At 41.4% G+C, this 23466-nt stretch overlaps 3 protein-coding genes across 5 annotated transcripts; 1 reads left to right on the top strand and 2 right to left on the bottom strand.

The window, feature by feature from the left end:
- Nucleotides 1-200: 200 nt before the first annotated feature.
- Nucleotides 201-9167, bottom strand: LOC126999435 (RNA N6-adenosine-methyltransferase METTL16-like). Of its 2 annotated transcripts, XM_050862021.1 has the most exons (12): nt 8989-9167; nt 8640-8844; nt 8128-8345; nt 7507-7672; nt 6537-6685; nt 5387-5570; nt 5003-5218; nt 4810-4900; nt 4098-4214; nt 3499-3670; nt 2760-2907; nt 201-1547 (listed from the first exon to the last, which is right to left on the bottom strand). In XM_050862021.1, the coding sequence occupies exons 2-12, from the start codon at nt 8647-8649 to the stop codon at nt 1087-1089; spliced, it is 1932 nt and encodes a 643-aa protein (XP_050717978.1). In that variant the 5' UTR covers nt 8650-8844; nt 8989-9167; the 3' UTR covers nt 201-1086. The 2 variants fall into 2 exon arrangements, with proteins under 2 accessions (XP_050717978.1, XP_050717977.1); XM_050862020.1 differs by having other exon boundaries at nt 8640-9167.
- Nucleotides 9168-9896: 729 nt separating this feature from the next.
- Nucleotides 9897-12608, bottom strand: LOC126999431 (protein mago nashi homolog). The gene is made up of 4 exons (XM_050862016.1): nt 12466-12608; nt 11626-11684; nt 10944-11137; nt 9897-10705 (listed from the first exon to the last, which is right to left on the bottom strand). The coding sequence occupies exons 1-4, from the start codon at nt 12551-12553 to the stop codon at nt 10606-10608; spliced, it is 441 nt and encodes a 146-aa protein (XP_050717973.1). The 5' UTR covers nt 12554-12608; the 3' UTR covers nt 9897-10605.
- A 1724-nt stretch (nt 12609-14332) lies between these two features.
- On the top strand, nt 14333-23228 carry LOC126999428 (uncharacterized). Of its 2 annotated transcripts, XM_050862014.1 has the most exons (10): nt 14333-14426; nt 15480-15578; nt 15720-16092; nt 16833-17038; nt 18050-18174; nt 18940-19004; nt 19633-19739; nt 21127-21316; nt 21514-22031; nt 22165-23228. In XM_050862014.1, exons 3-9 carry the CDS (start codon nt 16074-16076, stop codon nt 21999-22001), a joined length of 1200 nt encoding a protein of 399 aa, XP_050717971.1. In that variant the 5' UTR covers nt 14333-14426; nt 15480-15578; nt 15720-16073; the 3' UTR covers nt 22002-22031; nt 22165-23228. The 2 variants fall into 2 exon arrangements, with proteins under 2 accessions (XP_050717971.1, XP_050717970.1); XM_050862013.1 differs by having other exon boundaries at nt 14335-14426; nt 21514-23228.
- The last annotated feature ends 238 nt before the right edge of the window (nt 23229-23466 follow it).

The following is a 23466-nucleotide window of genomic DNA, read 5'->3' as shown; positions in this document are numbered from 1 at the left end:
CACAAATGCTTTTATATGTATTATGAAATGGTTTGTGTGAGTGATGATTTTTACTCAGTTTTCTCGCTTAGAGGGACCATTAAGAAACATGATCCCCGCTGCTACTGGGTTAATGATGTGTTTTGATAAATGACTTGTACTGGAAAAAAAAAAATTACAACAGCATTGGGTACAAATTGGGTCAAAGTGATACAAAGATATGAATGTTTGCAAAGTTTGTAACATTTAATGGAAGGTCACGGCCAAAGGAACAATTAATTAACAAATGAACATGGTGTGGAAAATCACAAATGCACACTACAGATGTTACACACTTGACTTTTCTTCAAATGTACAGGTTATTAATTTCACAGAAGGGAAGTAATATTCTCCATGATGGATTAACCCGGTAGCAGCGAGGGGCCAAATTTGTGGCTTTACCGTGTACCAGCAACGGGCCAAATTTGTGGCTTTACCATGTACCGGCAACGGGCCAAATTTGTGGCTTTACTGTGTACCAGCAACGGGCCAAATTTGTGGCTTTACCGTGTACCAGCAACGGGCCAAATTTGTGGCTTTACCGTGTACCAGCAACGGGCCAAATTTGTGGCTTTACCGTGTACCAGCAACGGGCCAAATTTGTGGCTTTACCGTGTACCAGCAGCGGGCCACATTTTTGCCATGATATAAACCCCCAAAAATAGATGATGCATAAACTGATCACAAATGCATTGATATATATTAAGAAATGGTTTGCGCGAGTGATGATTTTTTTCTCATTCTTCTCGCTTAGAGGGAGGGACCAATAAGAAACATGATCCCCGCAGCTACCGGGTTAAGAAAATACACTCTACTGAGACTCTTCAAAGGAAACTAAGACAGGAAAACAATAAACAACAGCACATCCTTCTAGAAAATACATCAACACCTCACCAACGAACATCCAGATCACTGACTGTCCAACCTCATTACAGATTATGGGAACACCTGACATTAAACAGAGTATATGATACTGCCTTGGTAATTAGGAAATCTATTGCAAAACTCTACATTTGTACCTCATTCAGTTTGGATTATTTATAAGTGATTAGCTCTGGAAAGGTGGCTTCAGGCAAATGGTTGACTTAGCTGGTTTCTCATGTACTGTATCATCTGGTTAAGTCCCTCCTTGCCACATGATCCACCTAAGTAATACGCCTCCACACTGATTAGTCCACCTGTTTGCTTCACCTGGAGATTACACCTGAGGATGCACTTCAGCCCACCTTTCCTCGGCTTCGTGCAGTCACCCCAAGAAGTATCCGTTTTCTTTGACTTTTCCTCGTCAGTTTGTTTTGTTGATGTTGATTCTTGGTGGTTCTCCTCTTCTTCCTCTTCTGCTCCCTCCTCCTCATCCACCTCTTCTTCGTCTTCCTCTTCTTCCATCTTTTCTCTCTCGGTCTCTGCTTCTGCGTCCTCCTCTTCTGTTGCTACCCTCACCCTCTTGCTCTCTCGTTCTTCCTCACCCTCGGCCTTTCCCTCGGTTCTCCTTTTCTGAGACGCACCTTCACTAACCTCGCCACTCGTACCTGTAATAAGCAAGACACAGCATAGATATTAATGGAAACAAAAGCCAGACACCTGTATCTACCCTCCACCATTATCATCTTACCTGTTTAATGTCCGGTGTTCTCATATTCTGTAATGAGGTTGGACGGTCGATGATATGGATGTTGGTGAGGTGTTAATGTTTTTTTTTTAAGGATGTGCTGTTGTTTATTTTGGGGGGATAAAGAGATGGTGTTGCTGTTGTTATTATGTCCATTGCCTCAGTTTTTCCCATGCCCAATGCTGCCAAATACACTTCAGCATATAACAGTGAATTCCTTGTGGGGGTGCGAGGATGAATTTTAACAGAGAAAGCATCACAAGAAAGATCAGTAGCCAACCATAACAGTCCACTACTCCACTGCCCAATGCTGCCAAATACTCCAACCTATAGCAGTGAATTCTTTGTGGGGTGAGAGGATGAATTTTAACAGAGAAAGCATCACAAGAAAGATCAGTAACCAACCATAACAGTCCACTACTCCACTGCCCAATGCTGCCAAATACTCCAACCTATACCAGTGAATTCTTTGTGGGGTGAGAGGATGAATTTTAACAGAGAAAGCATCACAAGAAAGATCAGTAGCCAACCATAACAGTCCACTACTCCACTGCCCAATGCTGCCAAATACTCCAACCTATAGCAGTGAATTCTTTGTGGGGTGAGAGGATGAATTTTAATAGAGAAAGCATCACAAGAAAGATCAGTAGCCAACCATAAGTCTTCTACTCCACTGCCCAATGCTGCCAAATCCTCTTCAACCTTTTGCAGTGAATCCCTTAAGAGGTGCGAGGTTGAACTTTAATAGAGAAAGCATCACAGAAAAGACCAACAACCAACCACAACAGTCCACTCCTCCACTGCCCAATACTTCCTAATCCTCTTTAACCTATAACATTGAATTCCTTGTTAACCCCTTGGATGTGGATTTCCTACAAGAAGACATCGAGCTACAGGAGTGGAGCAAAAAGTGGCTGCTACAATTCAATGGGAGGGGATATCCAGCACACCAATACCACATGGGAAGCACTCCACTATCCACCACAGAGGCAGAGAAAGACCTGGGAGTATATGTTACCAGGCTACCAGTGAAGGCGAAATACATGCCAATCGAAGTGGAATGGATTAAAAGAGGATGAATATTGACAAAGAAAACGTAAACGAAGACCAACATCAACAGTCCGCAACTCACCATTCTGCGGCTGTTTGTGTTGTTGCTGTTGTTGTTCCTCTCTCAGTTTCTCCCGTCGCCGCCTCCGTAAGTTCAGCCACGTGGGTTTAAAAGCCTTGATGTTGGCGCTGACGAAGTATTTGCTGCTCTTAAACACCTCCACCTTTACCTGTGCGTGGGAGTGAGGAAGTGCAGGTGAGTGTATTCTTTCGTATTATTTTTATTAAGGTAACAAGGTAGAGGGTAAAGAAGAAAAAGAATGAGATGGCAAGAAGAGGAAGAAGAAACAGGAGCAAATGTAGAGAGATAAGATGGAAGAAGTAGAGAAAAAGGAAGAAGGTGAACAAGAGGAACAAGAATTAGAAGTAGATGTAGACAGGGAAAGAAAAGATGGAAGTAGAGGAAGAGAGTGATGAAAAGAGAATAAGACTAGAAGAGGGACAGGGATAAATAAAGATAAAAGATGTAGAGAAAGAAGAAGATAGCGAAGAAGAGGAAACAGGAGACCAAGGATGGAAATGAGAAACAAGAATCAGGAACAGAAGGAGAGAAACGATAGAAGAGGAAAGGGGAAAAGGGTGAAAGAGAACAAGAAAGAGCAAATAAAGAGAAGATAGAAGAGGGAGAGGAAAAGTGAAGAAGAAAATAAAAGACGGAAAAGTTGGAAGAAGAAATAGATGTAGATAAAGAGGAGCACCTAACAAAATATACCACTCAATAACAACCACCATAGAACCAAGAAACCCCACTCCATACAAACCTTGAGAGTCTTGAGCCAACCCTGCACCTTGGACCACGCTGCCGGCACTGTGTAGACCGACATGAGGGTGCGAGGGAGCAGCAGGATGATGGGCTTGTTGGTGGCCATCTCCTTCTTGCTGCGGACCTCACCCAGACTCACACCGGCTGCGAAGGTCCATGCCGCGCCCCACCTGTCGGGAAGTGAAGGTGAGGATAAGGTGACGGATGTGGTGTTGGTATTTTTTTTGGACGGGGAAGTGTTGGTGTAGCTCTTTTTTTTTATGGTTTGTTTTTGTGGGTTGTGATGTTTGTTATTTTTTTTTTTCTTAGGCTGTTGCTGTTTATTTTTTTAGGGATTTGGTGCCTTGCTGTCTTTCCATCCTTTCCTTCCTTCAACCTCCTCTCCTCTCCCATCTTCACATCTCTTTATCTTTCTTCTTTTCGCCTCTCCTTACCTCTCTTCTTCCCCCTATTCTCACCTTTCTTCTTCCCATTTCTCTTCTCCCATCCTCACCTCTTCTTTCCACTTCTCTGCCCATATTTTTTTCCACCTCTCCCCTCTACTATCGTCTCTGCACTCCCTTCCCATTCTCCCCTTCCCACCTCTCCCCTCCTCACCTCATGGTCCTGCCCTGACAGAACTCGGTGAAGACAGACGACGAAGGTTTTGCCCCCTCCACCATCCTCTTCACCTCCTTCACGTGAGCCTTGGTGCCGATGAGGGTGGTGAAGATTCTGAAGTGAGGAGAATAATAAAAACACTCAGTAGAAGATTACGGTTTTCATAGTGACAGTATTAGTAGGGAGAGCATAGTTCAATATACTTTGGACAATGTTAGATCTTATAATATGGCTTCTGGAGGTGGGAGTTACCATGTCGAGCTACCATAGAGTGATAAGGTTTAGTTTACTCTTGTTGTTTGTTTGTTTATATATTTCCCTTCAGCTGTTTCCTTGACCATATAAAAAAGGGTTAGGTCATGATGAACTGATTAAATTTAGAAAAGATTAACTCAGTAGCAGCGACGGGCCAAATTTGTGGCTCTACCGTGTAGCAGCGAAGGGCCAAATTTGTAGCTTTACCGTGTAGCAGCGACGGGCCAAATTTGTGCCATGATACAACCCCCCCCAAAATAGATGATACATAAACTGATCACAAATGCTTTGATATATATTATGAAATGGCTTGTGTGATGATGATTTTTTCTCATTTTTCTCGCTTAGAGGGACCATTAAGAAACATGATCCCCGCTGCTACTGGGTTAATAGCGCCACCATCAACCAATTACATTTTCCCCAATCAACGACATAGTTCTTCTTTCTGTCTCACCTCACTCTGTCCTTCAGGAGTTGACTTTCCTCCACCATCTGCCGAATGAACTCCACCTCACCGCCCTCCGTCACCTTCTCATGGATTGACCCTGAAACAAGATCGCCTTGACAACATCTAGATAACATATTCAACAGTTGATGATATATTTCACAAGGATATCCAAGCCCCAGTCTCCTTTAGTTCCCCTTACCAGTGGGGGCAGCGCACGGCTCCCCTCGCCCCTTCTTGCTCTTGGCCATGGTGTCGACCTCTTCCTCGGAGCTGAAGAAAGGCGGGTTGCACATGGTGAAGTCAAATGTGTAGTCTCGTTCACTTGAATCAGGGTTTTTTTCCTCTAGTTCCTTGTCTTCCTTTCCATTCTTATTTCCTTCCTCCTCATCTTTCTTCTTTTTGTCGCTCTTCTTCCCTGTTTGATGGGTTTAAGGTCTAGTTGAATGCACTTACCTCAGAAAACAGAACAGAACGTATTGTGTGTATGAGAAAGTAAATACCACAAATCTATAACAGGGAAAACGAAGGAGTATATTCGCAAACACAAAATATGATCAAAATATGACAAATACAAAGATCACACCTTGCTCTGCCTCCTCCGTCTTCTCCCAGCGTGACACCTCCGAAGAATGACCGCGAGCTTTCTTAGGGGAGGTGGAGTGCGAGAAACGCCCACCACCACCATCACTCCGAGGCCTGAGCATGGAGACTTTGGCCAGCGTCTCCGAGTGGTCCAGTGCCCCCTTCAGGATGGTCTTCTCCTCCACCTGAAGTTAGAGTGTGTTGTGTTAAGTGAGTGGTGCTTTTATGCTTCTCCTTCCTTCCTTTTGTTTTTAAGTGGAGTGGTTTAACCCCTTCACTACGGCCGGGCCAAAACATCGCCCCGCGCCGTAACCGAGATCACTGCGCGCCAAATTTCAAATGTCGCTATTGAATATAACAAGTTTTCAGCCATAAACTCAACATAATCATCATGTATTATATATGAAAACATGCAGAATTAAATGGTGCACATAAAGAAACATAAATTAATTGATAATGTTGAGATGTAAGCATAAATATAGAGATAAAATAACTCGTATATTGGCTAAAGTGAGCCAGGACACAGTATGGGCGCCCTCGGATATAATACAGGACACGCAAGGATGCAGTATACACGTCCTTGTGTTGAAGGGGTTAAGTTTGATTAGTGACGGTTTGGATGTGTGATGATAAAAAACAAGTACACAAATAAGAGATATGTAAAGAAAAATAAAGTTAACAATAAATATATCGGATAAAAAGATAGATAAATACAATACCGGCTTTACAACGCTTTGTTTTAGAATATTATTTTCTTAGGGAAGTCATTCTTTAATTACCTTTGCTCTCTTTACGATCCATCTGGCTCACTTTTTATGATCTGTTCAGGCTTCATTTATGCTATTTCATTTATTTATTTATATGTAAAGTACGGATAATGTATTCATATTTGCTCCTGTAATAATTTAGATACAGTGCATTTCATAAAACATTGTCAATATTATGCATTAGGGGTTCTAGGTCACTTAATATATGAATCCAGGAACACATCCCTTTTAATTTAACTAAGTTCATTATAAAAACCCTTCATGATTCCTTTTCCTAGTTTTCCATGAACATAATCCAATCAGAAAATGGTGGATACTGCTTAAATTGAGTAAATACAAACTCGCAAACACAAATACTAATGGAACACGACAACCCTCCCTCACCTTCAACACGGCAATCTGTCCAGCGAGTCTGTTCTTCTCCATGTTCTCCAGTGCACTCTTGTAGCTCACGGCGTCGGTCTCGGTGGCCAACATGCACCAGCCGAAGTGAGCCGCCCCCAGCAGAGGGTACACACAGGCCGCCCCCGTCCCTGGAGGTGGGTGAGGGAGCATGAGTATAAAAGGGCTATTACACTGGGCAAATTTTCCGTGGATTTTCAGTCAAATCACGATTCCCGCTAGCATGGTTCTCATTTGTTTCTTGTTATTGCTGCTGATGATGGTGAGTAATACCGTCGTCCTTCAGTGAAATCTACCGTAGCTTTGGAAGATCGAGGACACGTCAGAAAACCACGCCAGCGGAAATCATGGTTTGACTGAAGATCCACGGAAAATTTGCCCCTTAATCTGTTTGTTGAGGTTAGGATTCGTTATATATTTCTCGTGTGTTTGTCTAATTATCAATAAGCCCAAATCCATCTTAGACAATGCAATAAAGTCAAAATATATATTGATATTGACACTACCTTCACAATACCTGATATAATTTTCTAAGGTATACATATTTTCTGAAGCAAGCGCTAAGGTGTATGGAAAGCTTTGCACAACCTGGTGCCTATACGGTAATAACATGTGAGGTCTTTCAATCAGCAGTACATATAATAGGTTGGTATTATAAGACTTTCGCTTCTCACATCAGCTATTTCTAAAGGTTAAAGGGGGGTCAGTTGGGTTCTAATGAGTGTTTCTTCAGGTTCACGGTACAGAAGAAGGGTCAAACTACCACCAGGGTCATACAACTACTTCTGGAAATGCCCACAACTCCTATGAAAGCCTTGTCAAATATGTGTTCTTGAGCGATGGAATGTTTTATAATATGACCCTAGTAATGACAAAAGTGGTCTCTCAAACTGCTGTACATATAATATCAAGTGAGGTCTTACAAACTGCTCTAAAGAATAAGTCCACACACCTATATCAGCCCCAACCACAGCAGCTGCCCCCTGACCACCACCACCACCACCACCGTCACCACCGCTCCTCCGCCGGGCCGCCAGGGAGAGCAGGTCTTCCAGCCATAGTAAGTAGTTGAGGCGCAGTGGGAGGGTAGGGACCAGGCGCCCCTCGGGGATGTTTACCTGTGAAAGAGCAATCAATTACCTCACCTGGGAGAGTTGAGAGGCATTTCTGGCTGACCGAAGTGATTTTTCTTCAGTTTCCTTTTGGCTTAAGTATTCACATAACTACTGAGGTAAACTTAAGGTATGGTACAAACTTTACACACCATCAACATACACGATACATAAATAATAGAGTGAAAAAATAATAAGTAAAACAACCTATACATCATCTATTTGAGTGTATAATTATGTATCTCGATTTTGTTCTTGTTCGTTTACTTGTCCTGTTCTTTATCTATGCCGATGTGTGAAATAAAATTATTATTATTATATACACCAGCAAGCACTTTTGTCCATTCTTTATTTAACCATCGAGCCACCTTCCTTACCGTAAAAAAAAATATCCCCCTTCAAAGATACACAAACTCTAGAAGCAGTGTCTTGGGGGTGACTAAAGCTATTCTCAGCCTCACCTCCAAGCCAAAGTCGTGGTGTAGCAGGCAAGTGGTAAGGGCGCGCAGGGCATTGGGGTTCTTGAAGTCCAGATGCACCTTGTCCCCCACGTCATAGGAGCAGTGGGCGCGGAACTCCGGGTAATCCTTCGCTAGCTGCTTGAAGCTCGGAGGCGTCTTGTAGGGGTTCCGAGGGTGCATGAACTTGTTGAGCTTTGGCGGCACGATCTTCTTCTCCTCTGTAAGGGTGATGGTGTTAATTATTTGTTTGTCTAGGTTTTGTTTCATTTTGGGGTTAGGTTTCATAATTAGAATTGGGTGTTAGGTAAGTTATGGGTGTTTACAGTGACGAGGCAGTTCTATGGGGTATGTACTAACTTTCTTTCACCTCTCTTTTGTTTCTAAATGTTAAAATGACTGTGGGGAAATGAAAATTAAATGTGCAAATCTGTATTTTATATTTGGACACATTAATACTCCTTCCCTTTTCTCCCTTCCATTTCACCTTTCTTTGTATTTCTTTCCTTACTCACTTGCTGCCATTTTGCTGTGTTTCTCTTCTTTGTGTACCACTGAAACCCGATCACGCTGCAACACACGCTATTCCCTGCTACACGTTCTGTCTCTTCTTCCAGGCTTCAATGCTTCTTCTTCACCTGCTTCACTAATACACGTGCGTCCTTTTCTTCTCCCCTTTTTCTTCCTCACTGCATCTAATTCAGTGCGTCTCCTTTCATTCTTGGTGTTTGAGGGTTAGAAACCGTTAGAACCACGGCCTTTAGAGCTCCAAGAGACTAAAATTATTTGAGAAAATCGAAAACAGACGAAGGAGACTACCAAAATAAGACCAAAACCAGACGATAATATGCCTATAGTGGTTACAGGCGTGGTGGATAGCTAATCTTCCTCTTCTAAGCACAGGTGAGGTGGGTGATGGATTTTCGTGGTGATAAGTGAACGTCCGTAGATGCTAGAAGGGTCAACAGGTCAAGGGATAAACGTTCAAGGCAAGGCGTAGGGAAGAAACGTTTCGAAGTTTGTTTACATGCGCTGCCTTACACGCGGGGTCCCTTACAGCCTTTCCCTCCCTTTTTTTTTTATTTTTATCATGGCCAGGGATTAGCGATCATTTTTTCTATGTTATTTTTTCCCCTTGAGCTGCTTCCTTTACTGTAAAAAGAACTTCCATTGGGCTGCGTAGGTGAGGTTGTTATAGACCGTCCTCCTATATAAACTATCAACCAATCAATCAATCTTTTTTTGGGGGGGATATTTCGTTGGGGATTCCTGTATTAGCGCTCTTTTTTGAGTTATTATTCTTATTCTTGGACATTGATCCTTCTCATTTGGTGTTATATTTCATCATTTTATTGTTATTCAGCTCATAAATCTCAGTTTCATATCTCATTTCAGTTCCTCACACCTAATCTCAGTCCCTCACATCCCACCTCATCTCAGTCCCTCACATCTTCATTTATCTCACACCTCATCTCAATCATCTCACACCTAATCTCATTCCCTCACATCTCATCTCAGTCCCTCACATCCCACTTCAGCCTAGAGCGGATTAGAAATTAAGTACCCATTTAGATTATCACACTTGCAATATCTCAAAATACCAAGTTAATGAATTCTAATGGGAAGAGAAATAGCTGGATGAGTGGTGTGTATAGTCCTAACTGGGATCGAACCTGGGCCTGCTGATTCATAGCTAGGCATGTGAACTATTGCATTAGAGGTGATATGTTAGTGAGAGTCTGTCAATAAGTTAAGGGGATGAAGAAACTTAATGTAAAGGGAGAATTTATTGTAACATTCAGAAAAAGGTTTTGGAATGAATACATATATACATTCACGCACCCAGACATTCACACACACACACACACACACACACACAGCTGATGCATGGACAGTTTCTAATGTTTCTCCCAAGTGTATCAAATGTAAAGCCTGGCACTGACCGACTGACTCACAGCTCCCAGTCATACAATCTTGACCTCCATAATTATTTTCTTCCCTTTTTAAAGACAGGATACTAAACAAGGTCTTAAAAAAACTCCAAATCTTTTCTCTCTTGTTCTGAACTTAAAGAACTTTGATATTATAATTAACATGCACATTTACAGTTTGGTCCCTGCATTACCTTTATTTTTCTTTTAGTTATTCCAAATGGACAAGTTGTTATTCTCTAAGATTTTGTCACTCACAAAAGTCTTACGGTCAACTAAAGGCTTCAAATTTTTTCACAGTCCATAGTTATTCCAAAAAGACAGTCTTCAAATTTCTCCTAAGTCTTTTTAAAAACATCCACTGTATCGAAAGACTTCTGAAGTGATCCCAAAAGGCCATAAGTCATACTCGGTAGCCTTAAGTTTTATTTAAATTATTCAAATCATTCCCAAACTCCAAAAGACAGTCTCTAGAAGCCTTAACTCCCCCTTCAAAGCTGTGAGTCACTCTGCAACGGCCTAGAGTCATCTCCGAGTGATAGCGAATAACTTAGATAGGCTTGATCTTGAAGTGGAGGCCGATGAGGGAGAAGACAAGACACTTGAGGTCCTGCACCAGGTAGTAGAAACACCGCAGGCCGTCTGGGTCCCTGGGAGGAGGAGGAGAAGGGTGGGGTTAGGGACTTAGGGGGAGAAGATGGTGGTGGTGGTGGTGGGGTTGGAGGGAGAGATGGTAGTAGTGTGTGGGGGGGAGATGGTGGTAGTGGGGGGGGAGGGAGGAAGATGGTGGTGGTGGTGGTAGTGGTGATGTATCATATAGTACAAGACAATTAATCTGTGGTATATGAGTAAACAATCATAAAAGTATACAATCACACCCACACCCACCTAGAGCCGTTGACATCCACCAGGGAGCCGATCTTGGAGGTGGTGAAGGAGATGTGTTCCTCACCAATCACGATCTCCAGCTCCTGCCGCCCCACCCGGTCAGGCTGCGGCCACGAAGAGTCGTCCTCCTGCATGATCTCTGAGTCGTCGATGATGCGCTTCAGCTCCTCCATGACGCAGCGGTGGCAGTAGGCCTGGACGGAAGGGCGGAGAGAAGGGTGAGTGGCAGGGTGGAATGAGAGGTGAGTGGATAGGTTTTTGGCTGTTATTTTTTTTTTTTTTATAGTTTTGTTAATTTTTAAAGGAGGGAATATGGAATGATTTAGTAAGCTTCTTTCTTATGGTATATCATTTTTTATCTTTGTGCAGAATGAATAGAAAAAGTAATGGGCTTTTATTACTAATCTTCATAAAGAGAGAATTATCCAAGGATTGGAAAGTAAGGTGATAATATACCTAGTCAGAATTATATGCCCTCAATTTTTCCCATTAATCTGTGTGAGGCTGAGCAGAATGGAAAAATAAATATTACCTTGCTATAAATTCTTTCTTTGATTTACTTGAACTTATTTTTATCTCATTTTACACCGACTTATTTAGGGGGTGAGGTTATGGGAGAGAAGGATGGTAAAGCTATATTGCTGTTACAAAATTTATTGCTATAGAAGAATAAGTAACTTGCCTCTTTGCGGATCATGACGTCATTCTTGTAGTTGGAGTTGTTGGCATACCGCAGCTTGCCTGGGGAGAGGTGCGGCTAATTAGAGACCCGGTTGGAAATACGACCGCTTGATTCGGTGATGCTATAAGTGGCAGCTGCCCTTCCATTAGTTTATATTGGAATTTACCAGAAAAAAACAATGAATAAATAAATAAATTGTTGCCTTTGATCAGTATTATAGTCTTTATTTTATGCATTTAGCTAGCAGTTTCCTATTTATATATATGCTGCTGGAAAAAAAATTAAACTAATCTATTATAATTTTTGTTTGAGCTAGGATTATTTTTAGGGAATAACACCCCCAAAAATACTTCATGTTCCTACCCTCTTCCCCTACAAAATATCGACCAGTCTTCATCAACAACACATATTAAACTGTATCCCAATTAATAAACTCAACATGAATAACTTGACAACCAAAATTCACAACCAAGGGGCATCTCACAACCTGCACCCATATTTAAACCATTCCTCCACAACCACAGAAATAAATAAACCACAAAACAAATTAAACTGTACCCCAATGAGTAGCTTGACAACCAAAATTCACAACCAAGGGGCATCTCACAACCTGCACCCATATTTAAACCACGCTTCCACAACCACAGAAATAAATAACCCACAAAACCCACCCCTGTAACCCTCATAATCATAACACGACCTACATACTGACCCGCTGACCTGATACATATTTTTTGCATCAATGGCGTAAACTCAACTTTCCCTGCCCTCTCTACCACCCCTGTTTTCTCCCCTCCCCGGCTCCTATAGGCACACAAACCCATCATCAAATTAACTCACCATCAGGCCGGAACTCGAACTCCAGGAACTCGTGGCCGAACTTCCCCTTGTGGCCGACATAATAGCGGATATAAAAATCTCCCGGCATCTTCACTCCCTCGAGGCGTCCACTTCGGCTGATGATGACGATGGTGGCGATGATGTTGATGCTTCTTGTCTTAACGGGGTAGCAAATTCATGTCAGTTTTATTATTCAGCTTAGATTGATTGATGGTTTATTGTTGCAAATGTATATATATGTCAATAGTTATATGACATTCTATCCTGTATACTGTCTACACTATGTACTGCCTGTGGGAAGGGATGGCATATGCTCGGCCCTTCTCCTTACTCAATTAAACTTATCAATCAATCAATCAATGTATTCACTAAAGGAGAGGAGAGGAATATGCCATCCAGACCCTCAGGCATTGATCATATATACGCTTTTTCGATACTATTAATAACGTAAAACTAATTAAATATATATCCGGCATTTCCTCCTTGAATTTGAATATGTCAGCTTTTTCACGTGGGGCAATACAGGACAGCAGGGATATGCATACTTATATAAATTATTTTCTGTTAGTAGTGTGATTGTGAAGGGCTGTCATGTTTGTATCAGCTGTTTACAATGACACGTGACAAGGAAATGTAAACAAACCAAGCTGTAAACAAGGCAAAAGTAAACAAGACACTGATATTTATGACTTACTTTCCTATACAGAGGCAGACTAGAGTGATATTAGACTATAGAGGAGACTGTAAATATATCATGTAAATAGAGCCCATTTGTCGTATATTTCTACCAGTTGTTTACAATGATATCCAACACGTGACTGAGGAAATATAAACAATCCATATGTAAACAAACCATCCAGAAGCAGACAAGAGTGGCATTAGACTTGAAGGGAGTAAGGAAAACTGTACTACATTAAAGTATATCATGTAAAAGCTGTAAATAATGTGATATCAAGCTTCCATCTGTCATTTTTCTATCAGCTGTTTACAATGACACGTGACGCCTAGGAAATGTAAACAAACCAAGATGTAAACAAACCGACATGGGCTCCGTATAATCATTTCCAGGAGATTTAAGTTAGTTTTATTCTGGTTTACTTTCATATCCAGAGGCAAACAATTAAGAGTGACATTAGACTAGAGGAGAACAAGAAGAGCTGTATTACATTAAAATATATCATGTAAAAGCTGTAAATAATGTGATATCAAGCTTCCATCTGTCATTTTTCAATCAGCTGTTTACAATGACAACACACGTGACGCCTAGGAAATGTAAACAAACCAAGATGTAAACAAACCGACATGGGCTCCGTATAATCATTTCCAGGAGATTTAAGTTAGTTTTATTCTGGTTTACGTTCATATCCAGAGGCAAACAAGAGTGACATTAGACTAGAGGAGAACAAGAAGAGCTGTATTACATTAAAATATATCATGTAAAAGCTGTAAATAATGTGATATCAAGCTTACATCTGTCATTTTTCAATCAGCTGTTTACAATGACACGTGACGCCTAGGAAATGTAAACAAACCAAGATGTAAACAAACCGACCTGGCTCCGTATAACATTGCATTGATTGATTGATAGTTTATTGTTGCAGGTGTAAACAAACCAAGATGTAAACAAACCAAGATGTAAACAAACCAAGATGTAAACAAACCCGCCTGGGCTCCGTATAATCATTTCCAGGAGATTTAAGTTTTATTCAGGTTTACTTTCATATCCAGAGGCAAACAAGAGTGACATATTAGACTAGAGGAGAACAAGAAGAGCTGATTACATTAAAATATATCATGTAAAAGCTGTAAATAATGTGATATCAAGCTTCCATCTGTCATTTTTCAATCAACTGTTTACAATGACACGTGACGCCTAGGAAATGTAAACAGACCAAGATGTAAACAAACCAGATGTAAACAAACCGACATGGGCTCCGTATAATCATTTCCAGGAGATTCAAGTTAGTTTTTTCTCATTTACTCTCATATCCAGAAGCAGAGAAGAGTGACATTAGACTGGAAGAGAGTAAGAAGATCTGTAGTGCATTGAAATATCCTGTAAATCTCTTGTTAGCGAGGGTCCAGTCACCACCAAGACCTGTCATTTGCCTTCCTTGAGCCTATTCGAGGTCTTCTTCTTTTTCTTCTTCTTGTTTTGAGTTGTAACGCTTTGTATCGTTTCTTAGGTCCTCCTCCTCCTCTCGGTCCTCTCCTCTGCTTATTCACACACTGCTTTTCAATGGTACGCTGAATTGACTTTCCTTAACTCACTGCAATACACTTTGGAATTATAATTTTTCAGTTTGTTGCTTAAATCACATTGTCATTGCTTATCCGTGCACTTATTCAAGCTTTTGTGGTCCTTTTTCAGCATCAGGTAAAGAAATGGTAAATGGTAAATGGTATTAGCTCCTTTTTCCTACCATTGTATCTTTTTAGTTTCCTGGTGCTTCTTACACATGTATCCTTAGTTGTATAATCACACTCTGTACTGCCTGGGGGTTGGGATGGCATGCTCCTCCCTTCTCCTTTGTTGTTTTACTTGCAACAATAAACTATCAATCAATGCTTCTACCCCACAATTTCCCTGAGGACGGATTCATCAAACCACTTACGAGACCTGTTGATGGTAAGTCTTCTGGTAACTTCATCATCTAGGAACGCTCTTGGTCTGAAAGCGACTCCAATGGCGATGAAAGAAGTGTCGACCAGGCCTGTACTTCATTCATTGTCATCGGAGCAGCCTAAACACAATTATCACTCGTAGAGGACAGATTTACTAAAAGACTTACCAACGACTGGTCTTGTAGTGGCTTGATGAATCCGGCCCCTGGTCTTCATAGCCCTCCCCACTACCAGGTGTTTTAATTTTGTTGAAGGGGAGAGAAATATTACTATCTTTTATTTCTTTTAGACGCAGTACATGTTTGACGCACCAGTTGGAAAGGCTAGTAATGCCATGGGAGCAATATTGGAGGTGCGTAGTGATTCTCCATATTTACTTTTTTTCCCAGCATCAGGAATACACGCCTCTGACCACCTCCAGGAGACTGTCAGGGCGAGTAGAGTCTGTTAGAGTGTCATAGCCAAGGAGACTCACTTCACTTGGTCAGGTAGGTCATTCGTACAAGCTTACCACCACCACTGCAGTAAACTATATATCGTACCACATTTCTCAGTTTGTTGCGTGAATTAACTTATTGTCATTGCTTTTCCTTGCACTTATTGAAGCATTTATGGTCTTCTTTTTTCAGCATTGCATCAGGAATACACGCCTCTGACCACCTCCAGGAGACTGTCAGGGGGAGTCGAGTCTGTTGGAGTGTCATTGCCAAGAAGACTCACCTCACTTCAACCCAAACAGAGTTATCTCCTTCTTTTCTACCCACACTCATCATAAAAGCCGTAGATTCTGTTGATGAAGGAGACGAAGAAGGAAGAAGGAAAGAGGAGGAAACCAAACAAGAAAGGAAAGGAAAAGGAGGAGGAAAAGAATTGGTCATGTAAGTCATTCATACAAGATCACCACCAACCACATCCACAACTGCTGCCAGGGTGTGGAGGCGGGGAATATATTACAGGCAGGCCACATAGGGAAGGCCTTCATCATGGAGACCAATTTGAAAGGTGAATATGTTTTTTGTAAATTTGGTAAAGCTTTGGGACCTGACAATCTATATCCTGTGGTATCAAAAAAGGGGTTCTATTCTGCCATAGATTTTTTTTCAGGTTTTGAGATAGGGTGCCATATTACAAGTTGAATCCGAGAAGTTTTGGGTCCCTACAAAGATCGGTTTAGGGGCCGTATTACAAGTCCAGTCCAAGAAGTTTCGGGCCCCTACAGAGTCCGAAATGAATAGCTCTGTAGGGTCCTGAAACTTCTTGGACTAAACCCTAAACCGACCTTTGTAGTGACCCGAAACTTCTCGGATTCGACTTGTAATACAGCCCTCTATCTCAAAACCTAAAAAAAAGCTATGGCCAAATATAGAACCTCTTGGATAGGACTTGTAGTACGGCCCCTAAACCGACCTTTGTAGGGACCCGAAACTTCTCGTATTCAACTTGTAATACGGCCCAGAGATCAAGACACACATAATAGTTAGAAAGGTAAATAGTTATGGTAAATATGATGCTGTTTGTGACCTGACAGTCTATATCCTTTGCTATTGAAAAGTTATCTGGCATTTTCTTTCTTTTTTGATTTTGAGATAGAAATTAAAACACAAACCTGATTTTATTCACTACTACTGTATTGCATTTCTATCCCCCAAAGCTTAATAATTTTTTTGTACTGACAATGATAAAAACAAGAATATAAAGAGTCTGGAAGAGGGTTAAAAAATGTCATCCGTTCCCTTGATCAGATCCCAACCTCAACCCTTCCCAAGAGATGCGCTGGAGCCATGCAAAGGTGCTGGCCCTCATCAGCAGCGTGGAGGAGCTGTTTGAGGACTTTTACGACACATCCGTGAAGAAGAAGCACATCTGGAGCAGGGTGGCCAAACAGATGCTGGAGAAGGGCTACACTTGCAACGGCCTGGCCTGTGACAAGAAGTGGAGGAACCTCAAGGTGGGAGTGTCATGTGGTCGCAATGTCTTTTTCTCGGCTTCTCTTTTTGTTTAATGTCCTAATTTTCCCTTGTGGTTGGGTGTGGTGGTGGTTTTAAACTTTCAATGGCTTTACAATTTTTTAAAGATAAGTAAACAGCTCAAGGGCACAAAAAATAATAAATGAGGAAACAGAAAACCTCCAAATCTGCCTTCTATTCTTGATTCTAGTCATATTTCATTATTTTTTTATAAGAAAGTCTATGAAGTGATATGCATGGATCAGAAAAAGGAAGGAGTAATGAAGGAAACAGGAAAAAAAAAAAGCCTGCAAACCTGCCTTCTATTCTTGATTCTGGTCATATTTCATTATTTTTTTATAAGAAGCTCTATGAAGTGGTATGCATGGATCAGAAAAAGCAAGGAGTAATGAAGAAAACAAAGGAAAAAAAGCCTGCAAATCTGCCTTTTATTCTTAACCCGGTAGCAGCGGGGATCATGTTTCTTAATGGTCCCTCTAAGCGAGAAAAATGAGAAAAAATCATCACTCACGCAAACCATTTCATAATATATATCAACGCATTTGTGATTAGTTTATGCATCATCTATTTTTGGGGGTTTATATCATGGCACAAATTTGGCCCATCGCTGCTACACGGTAAAGCCACAAATTTGTCCCATCGCTGCTACACGGTAAAGCCACAAATTTGGGCCGTCGCTGCTACACGGTAAAGCCACAAATTTGTCCCGTCGCTGCTACACGGTAAAGCCACAAATTTGGGCCGTCGCTGCTACACGGTAAAGCCACAAATTTGGGCCGTCCCTGCTACACGGTAAAGCCACAAATTTGTCCCGTCGCTGCTACACGGTAAAGCCACAAATTTGGGCCGTCGCTGCTACCGGGTGAATTCTGGTCACATTTCATTATTATTTTATAAGAAGCTTTATTTAGTGGTGTGCATGCATCAGGAAAAGGAAGGAGTAATGAAGTTCAAAATCCCAGTAACACCTTTTCTCCCTTTCTCCCCTTCAGGGCACCTACATCAATGTGCTCCAGAAACAGCTCCAGGGGGACACCAACTCGCGGTTTGAGTACTTCGACGCGATGCACCACATCCTCGGGCAGGAGATTGGCTCCGATGACCTGAACGAACAGAGGTAAATGTCGCAACTCTTCACATGTCCCTCCTGCCCCTTCCCCCTATACCAGACCACAGTGCCCCTTCCCTACCTCCACCTTAGACTTATACCATTTGTTGTCTCTAGTTTAATCTATCTATGTCTTCTCAATTGCTATATATCCATCAATCCTTTCTGTTTAAATGTCTTGGCTACACACACATCTTTCATCCCAGACCACAGCCCCCCTTCCCTACCTCCACCTTAGACTTATACCATTTGTTGTCTCTAGTTTAATTTATCTATGTCTTCTCAATTGCTATATATCCCTCAATCCTTTCTGTTTAAATGTCTTGGCTACACACACATCTTTCATCCCAAACCACAATCCCCATTTCCCTATTTCCACCCTAGCTTTAGACATCATTATTCTACTTCTCTCCATCTATATATCTCTATCTTATCCATCTACATATCTGTTATTCAGTCTTATCTATCTGCATATATCTAACTATCTATACATATCCATATATCTAACTATATATAGCTATTTTCATATCAATCTTATTCCTATGTTCTGTTCACTTTGCAACAGAATATACTTGGAAGAGACTCTAAACAGCAGAATTCTTTAGTTTGTAAGACTCAATACCTTTATAAATTCATTGCACCTCAAATTGTAGCAGCCACTTTTTGTTCCATTCCTGTAGCTTGGTGATGTCTTCTTGTAGGAAATCCACAGTCAAGGGGTTAAATACATTGCCTGTTTAACTCAGTCCTCTTCTCTGCATCACTCTGCCGCAGTACAAACCAGGAGAAGGAGCCAGATGCCACAGACGCTGCAGAGTTCAAGGACCTCACAGACGATGGTGAGTGCCAGAGGATGCCAAGCTGCTGTCCAACTTTCTACCGCAAGAGTTAATCATTATCTATACTCTTTCACCCATTTGATTAGTGAACTCTGAGCAGCCTCCCTTCTACGGTATTTCCTCCTTTGTGTAATATATACTTTTAAAAGGGGAATAGCAAGACCTTTTTTTTTTTTTTTTTTTTTTTTTACAGCAAAGGAGACAGTTCAAGGGCATCAAGAAAAAGGAAAACAATAATGAAAAAAAAAACCTTATACTATCTTATACTATCATTATGTATTATTTTGCTATCTCTTTTCTGTGTAGGAGTAATGGGAAGGGGAGTGTTTATACCCGTGGTCTGTTTCTTACCATAAAATAGGGGATAGGAGCAGCGAGTAGCGGGCTTTTTTTCATTAGTATTGTTTCCTTTTTTTGCCGTTGAGTTGTTTCCTTTGCTGTTAAAAAAAAAGGAATATGAATAGCAGAATGAGTAGCTTTATGATGGACAGAAGAGTAGTGATGAGAACTGTCCAACCTCATCAGAGAAAATAAGGACATTAAACAAAGAAAAGAAGAAGAAAAGTGAGAGAATGAAAATGAGAGAAATGGTAGAAATCAACTAACAAACAGCCTTTCCCTTCACCAGACGGGTTCCACTGGGATGACCAAGAGGTGAATCTCCTTCTAGACTGCATAACGGAGTGCAAAAAAGCCTTCGCTGTGCCCAACGCTGACCTGGACAATGTGTGGGAGGTGAGCGCTGTCTGGGCGGGAAGTATTTAGTAAAGGAGTTGTATACACTTAAACAAAGGGAAAAAGATAGGAATGAAAACAGAAATGAAAACAGACTGTATGAATTGTTAGCTTTCTTTTTCGCCAGGTAATATGTTTATGATGTTTGATGTTTTTGCCGTGAAGTATTTAGTAGAAAGGTTGTGTACACTTAACAAAGGGAAAAAGATAGGAATGAAAATAGAAATGAAAACAGACTGTATTGATTCTTAGCTTTCTTTTTCACCAGGTAATATGTTTATGATGTTTGATGTTTTTGCCGTGAAGTATTTAGTAGAAAGGTTGTGTACACTTAACAAAGAGAAAAAGATAGGAATGAAAATAGAAATGAAAACAGACTGTATGGATGTTAGCTTTCTTTTTCGCCAGGTAATATGTTTATGCTGTTTGATGTTTTGGCTGTGAAGTATTTAGTAGCAAGGTTGTATACACTTAACAAAGAGAAAAAGATAGGAATGAAAATAGAAATGAAAGCAGACTGTATGGATTGTTAGATTTTTTTTTGCCAGGTAATATGTTTATGATGTTTGATGTTTTGTCTGTGAAGTATTTAGTAGAAAGGTTGTATACACTTAACAAAGAGAAAAAGATAGGAATGAAAATGGAAATGAAAACAGACTGTATTGATTCTTAGCTTTCTTTTTCGCCAGGTAATATGTTTATGATGTTTGATGTTTTGGCTGTGAAGTATTTAGTAGCAAGGTTGTATACACTTAACAAAGGGAAAAAGATAGGAATGAAAATGGAAATGAAAGCAGACTGTATGGATGTTAGCTTTCTTTTTCACCAGGTAACGTGTTTATGCTGTTTGATGTTTGATGTTTTGGCCGTGAAGTATTTAGTAACGGAGCTGTATACAGTTGACAAACAAAGAGGGAAAAGATAGAAATGAAAACGGAAATGAAAGCAGACTGTATGAATTGTTAGCTTTCTTTTTCGCCAGGTAGCGTGTTTATGCTGTTTGATGTTTGATGTTTTGGCCGTGAAGTATTTAGTAACGGAATTGTATACAGTTACCAAACAAAGAGGGAAAAGATAGGAATGAAAACAGACTATATGGGTGTTAACTTTCCTTTTCGCCAGGTGATATGAATATGCTGTTTGCTGTTTTGGCCAAAAAGTATATATTAACAAATTTATTTTTATTGGGTACTGTATGGTTTGTTGGGTAGATATGCTTACATAACTTACTGTATTTTTTGTTGAATAATATGTATGTCATTTATTTTTGCTTTACAGTTTCTTATCATATTTTTATTTATTTATTTATTATTATTTTTTTTTTACAGATACATACACAACAATACATTTTTCTCTCACTGTTTTATCTGTTTCCATCTGCTCCCAGGACATTGCCGGGCAGATGAGTCACGTCGGGGAGGAGGTGACCAGCGAGCAGTGTCAGCGCAAGTGGCTCAGCCTGGAGGAGGGCTTCAGGGTGCACCAGGCCCAGGCGGAGGCCACGGGGGTTGTGCCGCTGTGGGCCCACTACACCCGCACCGGAGAGGTGGCCGAGGCCGTCAGTGTGCGAACCACATGTAAGGATTGCCGTTGTAGATTTGCTTGGGAGTGTTTCTGATTTTTTTTCTTACCTTTTCTTACTTCTTGGATGTCACTGTAATAGTGGGTTGTGATGATTATAATAAATGGTATGATATTAAATGTATACACAGTAAAAATTGTCTGGCAATTTGCATTCTAACCTAGAATTAAGAAAACATTTCCTCGCCCACAGTCCAAATACAGAAGAAAATCCGTGTCAAATCTCAGCAGGAGCTCCGCAGCAAGAGTAGCCCAAGGAACGTCAGCCCTGCCAAGACAGTGCACAAGAGCAGCCTGAAGGATGCCAGCTCTGCCAAGACATTGCACAAGAGCAGCCAGCGGAACAGCAGCCCCTCCAAGGCAGCCAGGCCCAGGGTGGGCAGGGAACAAGGTGTGCTGGCACGTGTCAAGCACATCGAGTCGTCCCTGAGTGTGCGGCAGCGGCTGGAGAGGCTGGAGGCACGCGTGGAGGCCTCGCGGCAGCAGCGAGAGACCACACGAAGGACCAACGCCCTGCTGGCGCAGGTCCTGGCCGAGCTGCGCAGGATCAACGGGGCCCTGAAGCAGGACAGCTCCATGGGCAAGGTGCAGGTCATGCAGGGCCAGTCCTCAGACCCTGGCTCCTGCAGCCCCAAGAACCAGGAGTTCATCATCGTGGAGGCCTACACAGACCCACTATGAGACAAAGCTGCCTGCCCCCACAGGCCCAAGGTACAGTCAACCTAGATAGTTACCCACCTCATGAAGTGATATGAAAATGACATGAAACATGTGCCATTCACAACAAGCAGCAGCCTGCAAATTAATCTGAATTTGATTAATATGTTGTTCATGGGGTGAACAGCTGGGCCACCTGCAGTATCTCCCTCAAGATGCCCATGTGTTGTGATGAGGGTCAGTTGGAAGAAGAGTGTGTTACATTGAGTGGGTGAGAACTTTATTTCTGTGCTGCAGTGTGTGCAAACTTCCATGCCTAACATGTTGCCCCAGAGACTGCTTGGCATGAAATGACTGTCTCTTTTTAAGGATCCACTTGACTGTGGCTAATGCTGTGCCAGGAAGTAGGATGTTGCGTCTCCTTGCCAGCCTGCTGACATGACGGGAACAAAGACATGAGGTGCCCAGGTGATGTGTAGACCCATGCGTAACAAGTGTGTCATGGTCTTAGGCAAGTCAAGCAGTGTGACGGAACCCATCATGACTCCCTGAACCAAATTACAAGGACATTGACTTATTTAGTAAGAATCTGCACACCAGAAGTAAGTTTATCAGAACAACTTTGATAATTTAGAAATGTATAAGTATTTAGCATGTATTAAGACATTGTGTTTTGATGACGGGACTTGCCAGCTTCTATAATACATCAGTGCCTCGGAAATGTCTCTTGTGTGCTTATAATCTCTTGCAGTACTCACTGTTTTAGATTGCCTTGGCTGTGTTAGATTTGTAAGGAGCATTTAAGTATTCATGTGTAGTGCAGCGACTTGCCTGATGGGCGAGCCTCCCATAACTCACTCTTTGGCCGACTGGTTAAAAGTTGCTCTCCCGTCTCGCTGGTCGCGGGTTCGATCCCTGGTGCCGGCAAAACCTTTCCTTGTCTGGATTAATTTCTCGTGTGTTTCGTTACTCGCAGTGGTCGTGTGGGAATAGTAAAAGAGTAAATTCTGGCGTTACGCATGAAGCTTATATTTTTCTATATTCCCCATCATGTCTGTGGTAATCAGAGTTCATAAGGATAATGAGGTTGAAGAACAGGAATGAGGAAGTTTGAGTAGGTAAACTTAAAGAAGGAAGAAAGTTTGTTCTGTTCTCTTAAGGCTAGTGTTGTGTGCATGAGTACAAAATAGCTATATCTATGTACATATGTATATTATAAAGCCTCGGAATAATACAGATACAAAGCTCGTTTTTAACCTTTTCACTTAATATATACAGACTAAAAATGGAAGCTGTTAATATATATTGTAAAAGTTTATTGTAATGTCTTCACTACATGTGTGCTTGTATCTTATTACCATTGAGAAACGTAGAGAGCAAGCAGTATTGTGCCAGTCATGTAACTTAACTTTATTTTCTAGTCTAGACAAACCACTCGACTTTCGCGCACGCACACTCACGCGCGCGATTTTACACGCGCGCAATTTTA

This window comes from Eriocheir sinensis, chromosome 16, assembly GCF_024679095.1.
Source record: "Eriocheir sinensis breed Jianghai 21 chromosome 16, ASM2467909v1, whole genome shotgun sequence".
In the NCBI taxonomy this organism is placed as follows: Eukaryota; Metazoa; Arthropoda; class Malacostraca; order Decapoda; family Varunidae; genus Eriocheir; species Eriocheir sinensis.
Note: the sequence above shows the minus strand (reverse complement) of the source record. Positions and strands in the feature narration are given on the sequence as shown.

Excerpts from the sequence above, each read along its gene's own strand:
- LOC126999435 (XM_050862020.1), bottom strand. Across the intron at positions 5,571-6,536 it reads GACAGATTGCCGTGTTGAAG|GTGGAGGAGAAGACCATCCT; the intron begins GTGAGGGAGGGT and ends CTCTAACTTCAG. Across the intron at positions 4,215-4,809 it reads CTCCTGAAGGACAGAGTGAG|AATCTTCACCACCCTCATCG; the intron begins GTGAGACAGAAA and ends TCCTCACTTCAG.
- LOC126999431 (XM_050862016.1), bottom strand. The coding sequence starts at position 12,553 with ATGCCGGGAGATTTTTATATCCGCTATTATGTCGGCCACAAGGGGAAG. Across the intron at positions 11,138-11,625 it reads ACGTCATGATCCGCAAAGAG|GCCTACTGCCACCGCTGCGT; the intron begins GCAAGTTACTTA and ends CCTTCCGTCCAG. Across the intron at positions 10,706-10,943 it reads GTGGATGTCAACGGCTCTAG|GGACCCAGACGGCCTGCGGT; the intron begins GTGGGTGTGGGT and ends TCCTCCTCCCAG.
- LOC126999428 (XM_050862014.1), top strand. Across the intron at positions 19,740-21,126 it reads ACCTGGACAATGTGTGGGAG|GACATTGCCGGGCAGATGAG; the intron begins GTGAGCGCTGTC and ends ATCTGCTCCCAG. Across the intron at positions 21,317-21,513 it reads CGTCAGTGTGCGAACCACAT|TCCAAATACAGAAGAAAATC; the intron begins GTAAGGATTGCC and ends CCTCGCCCACAG.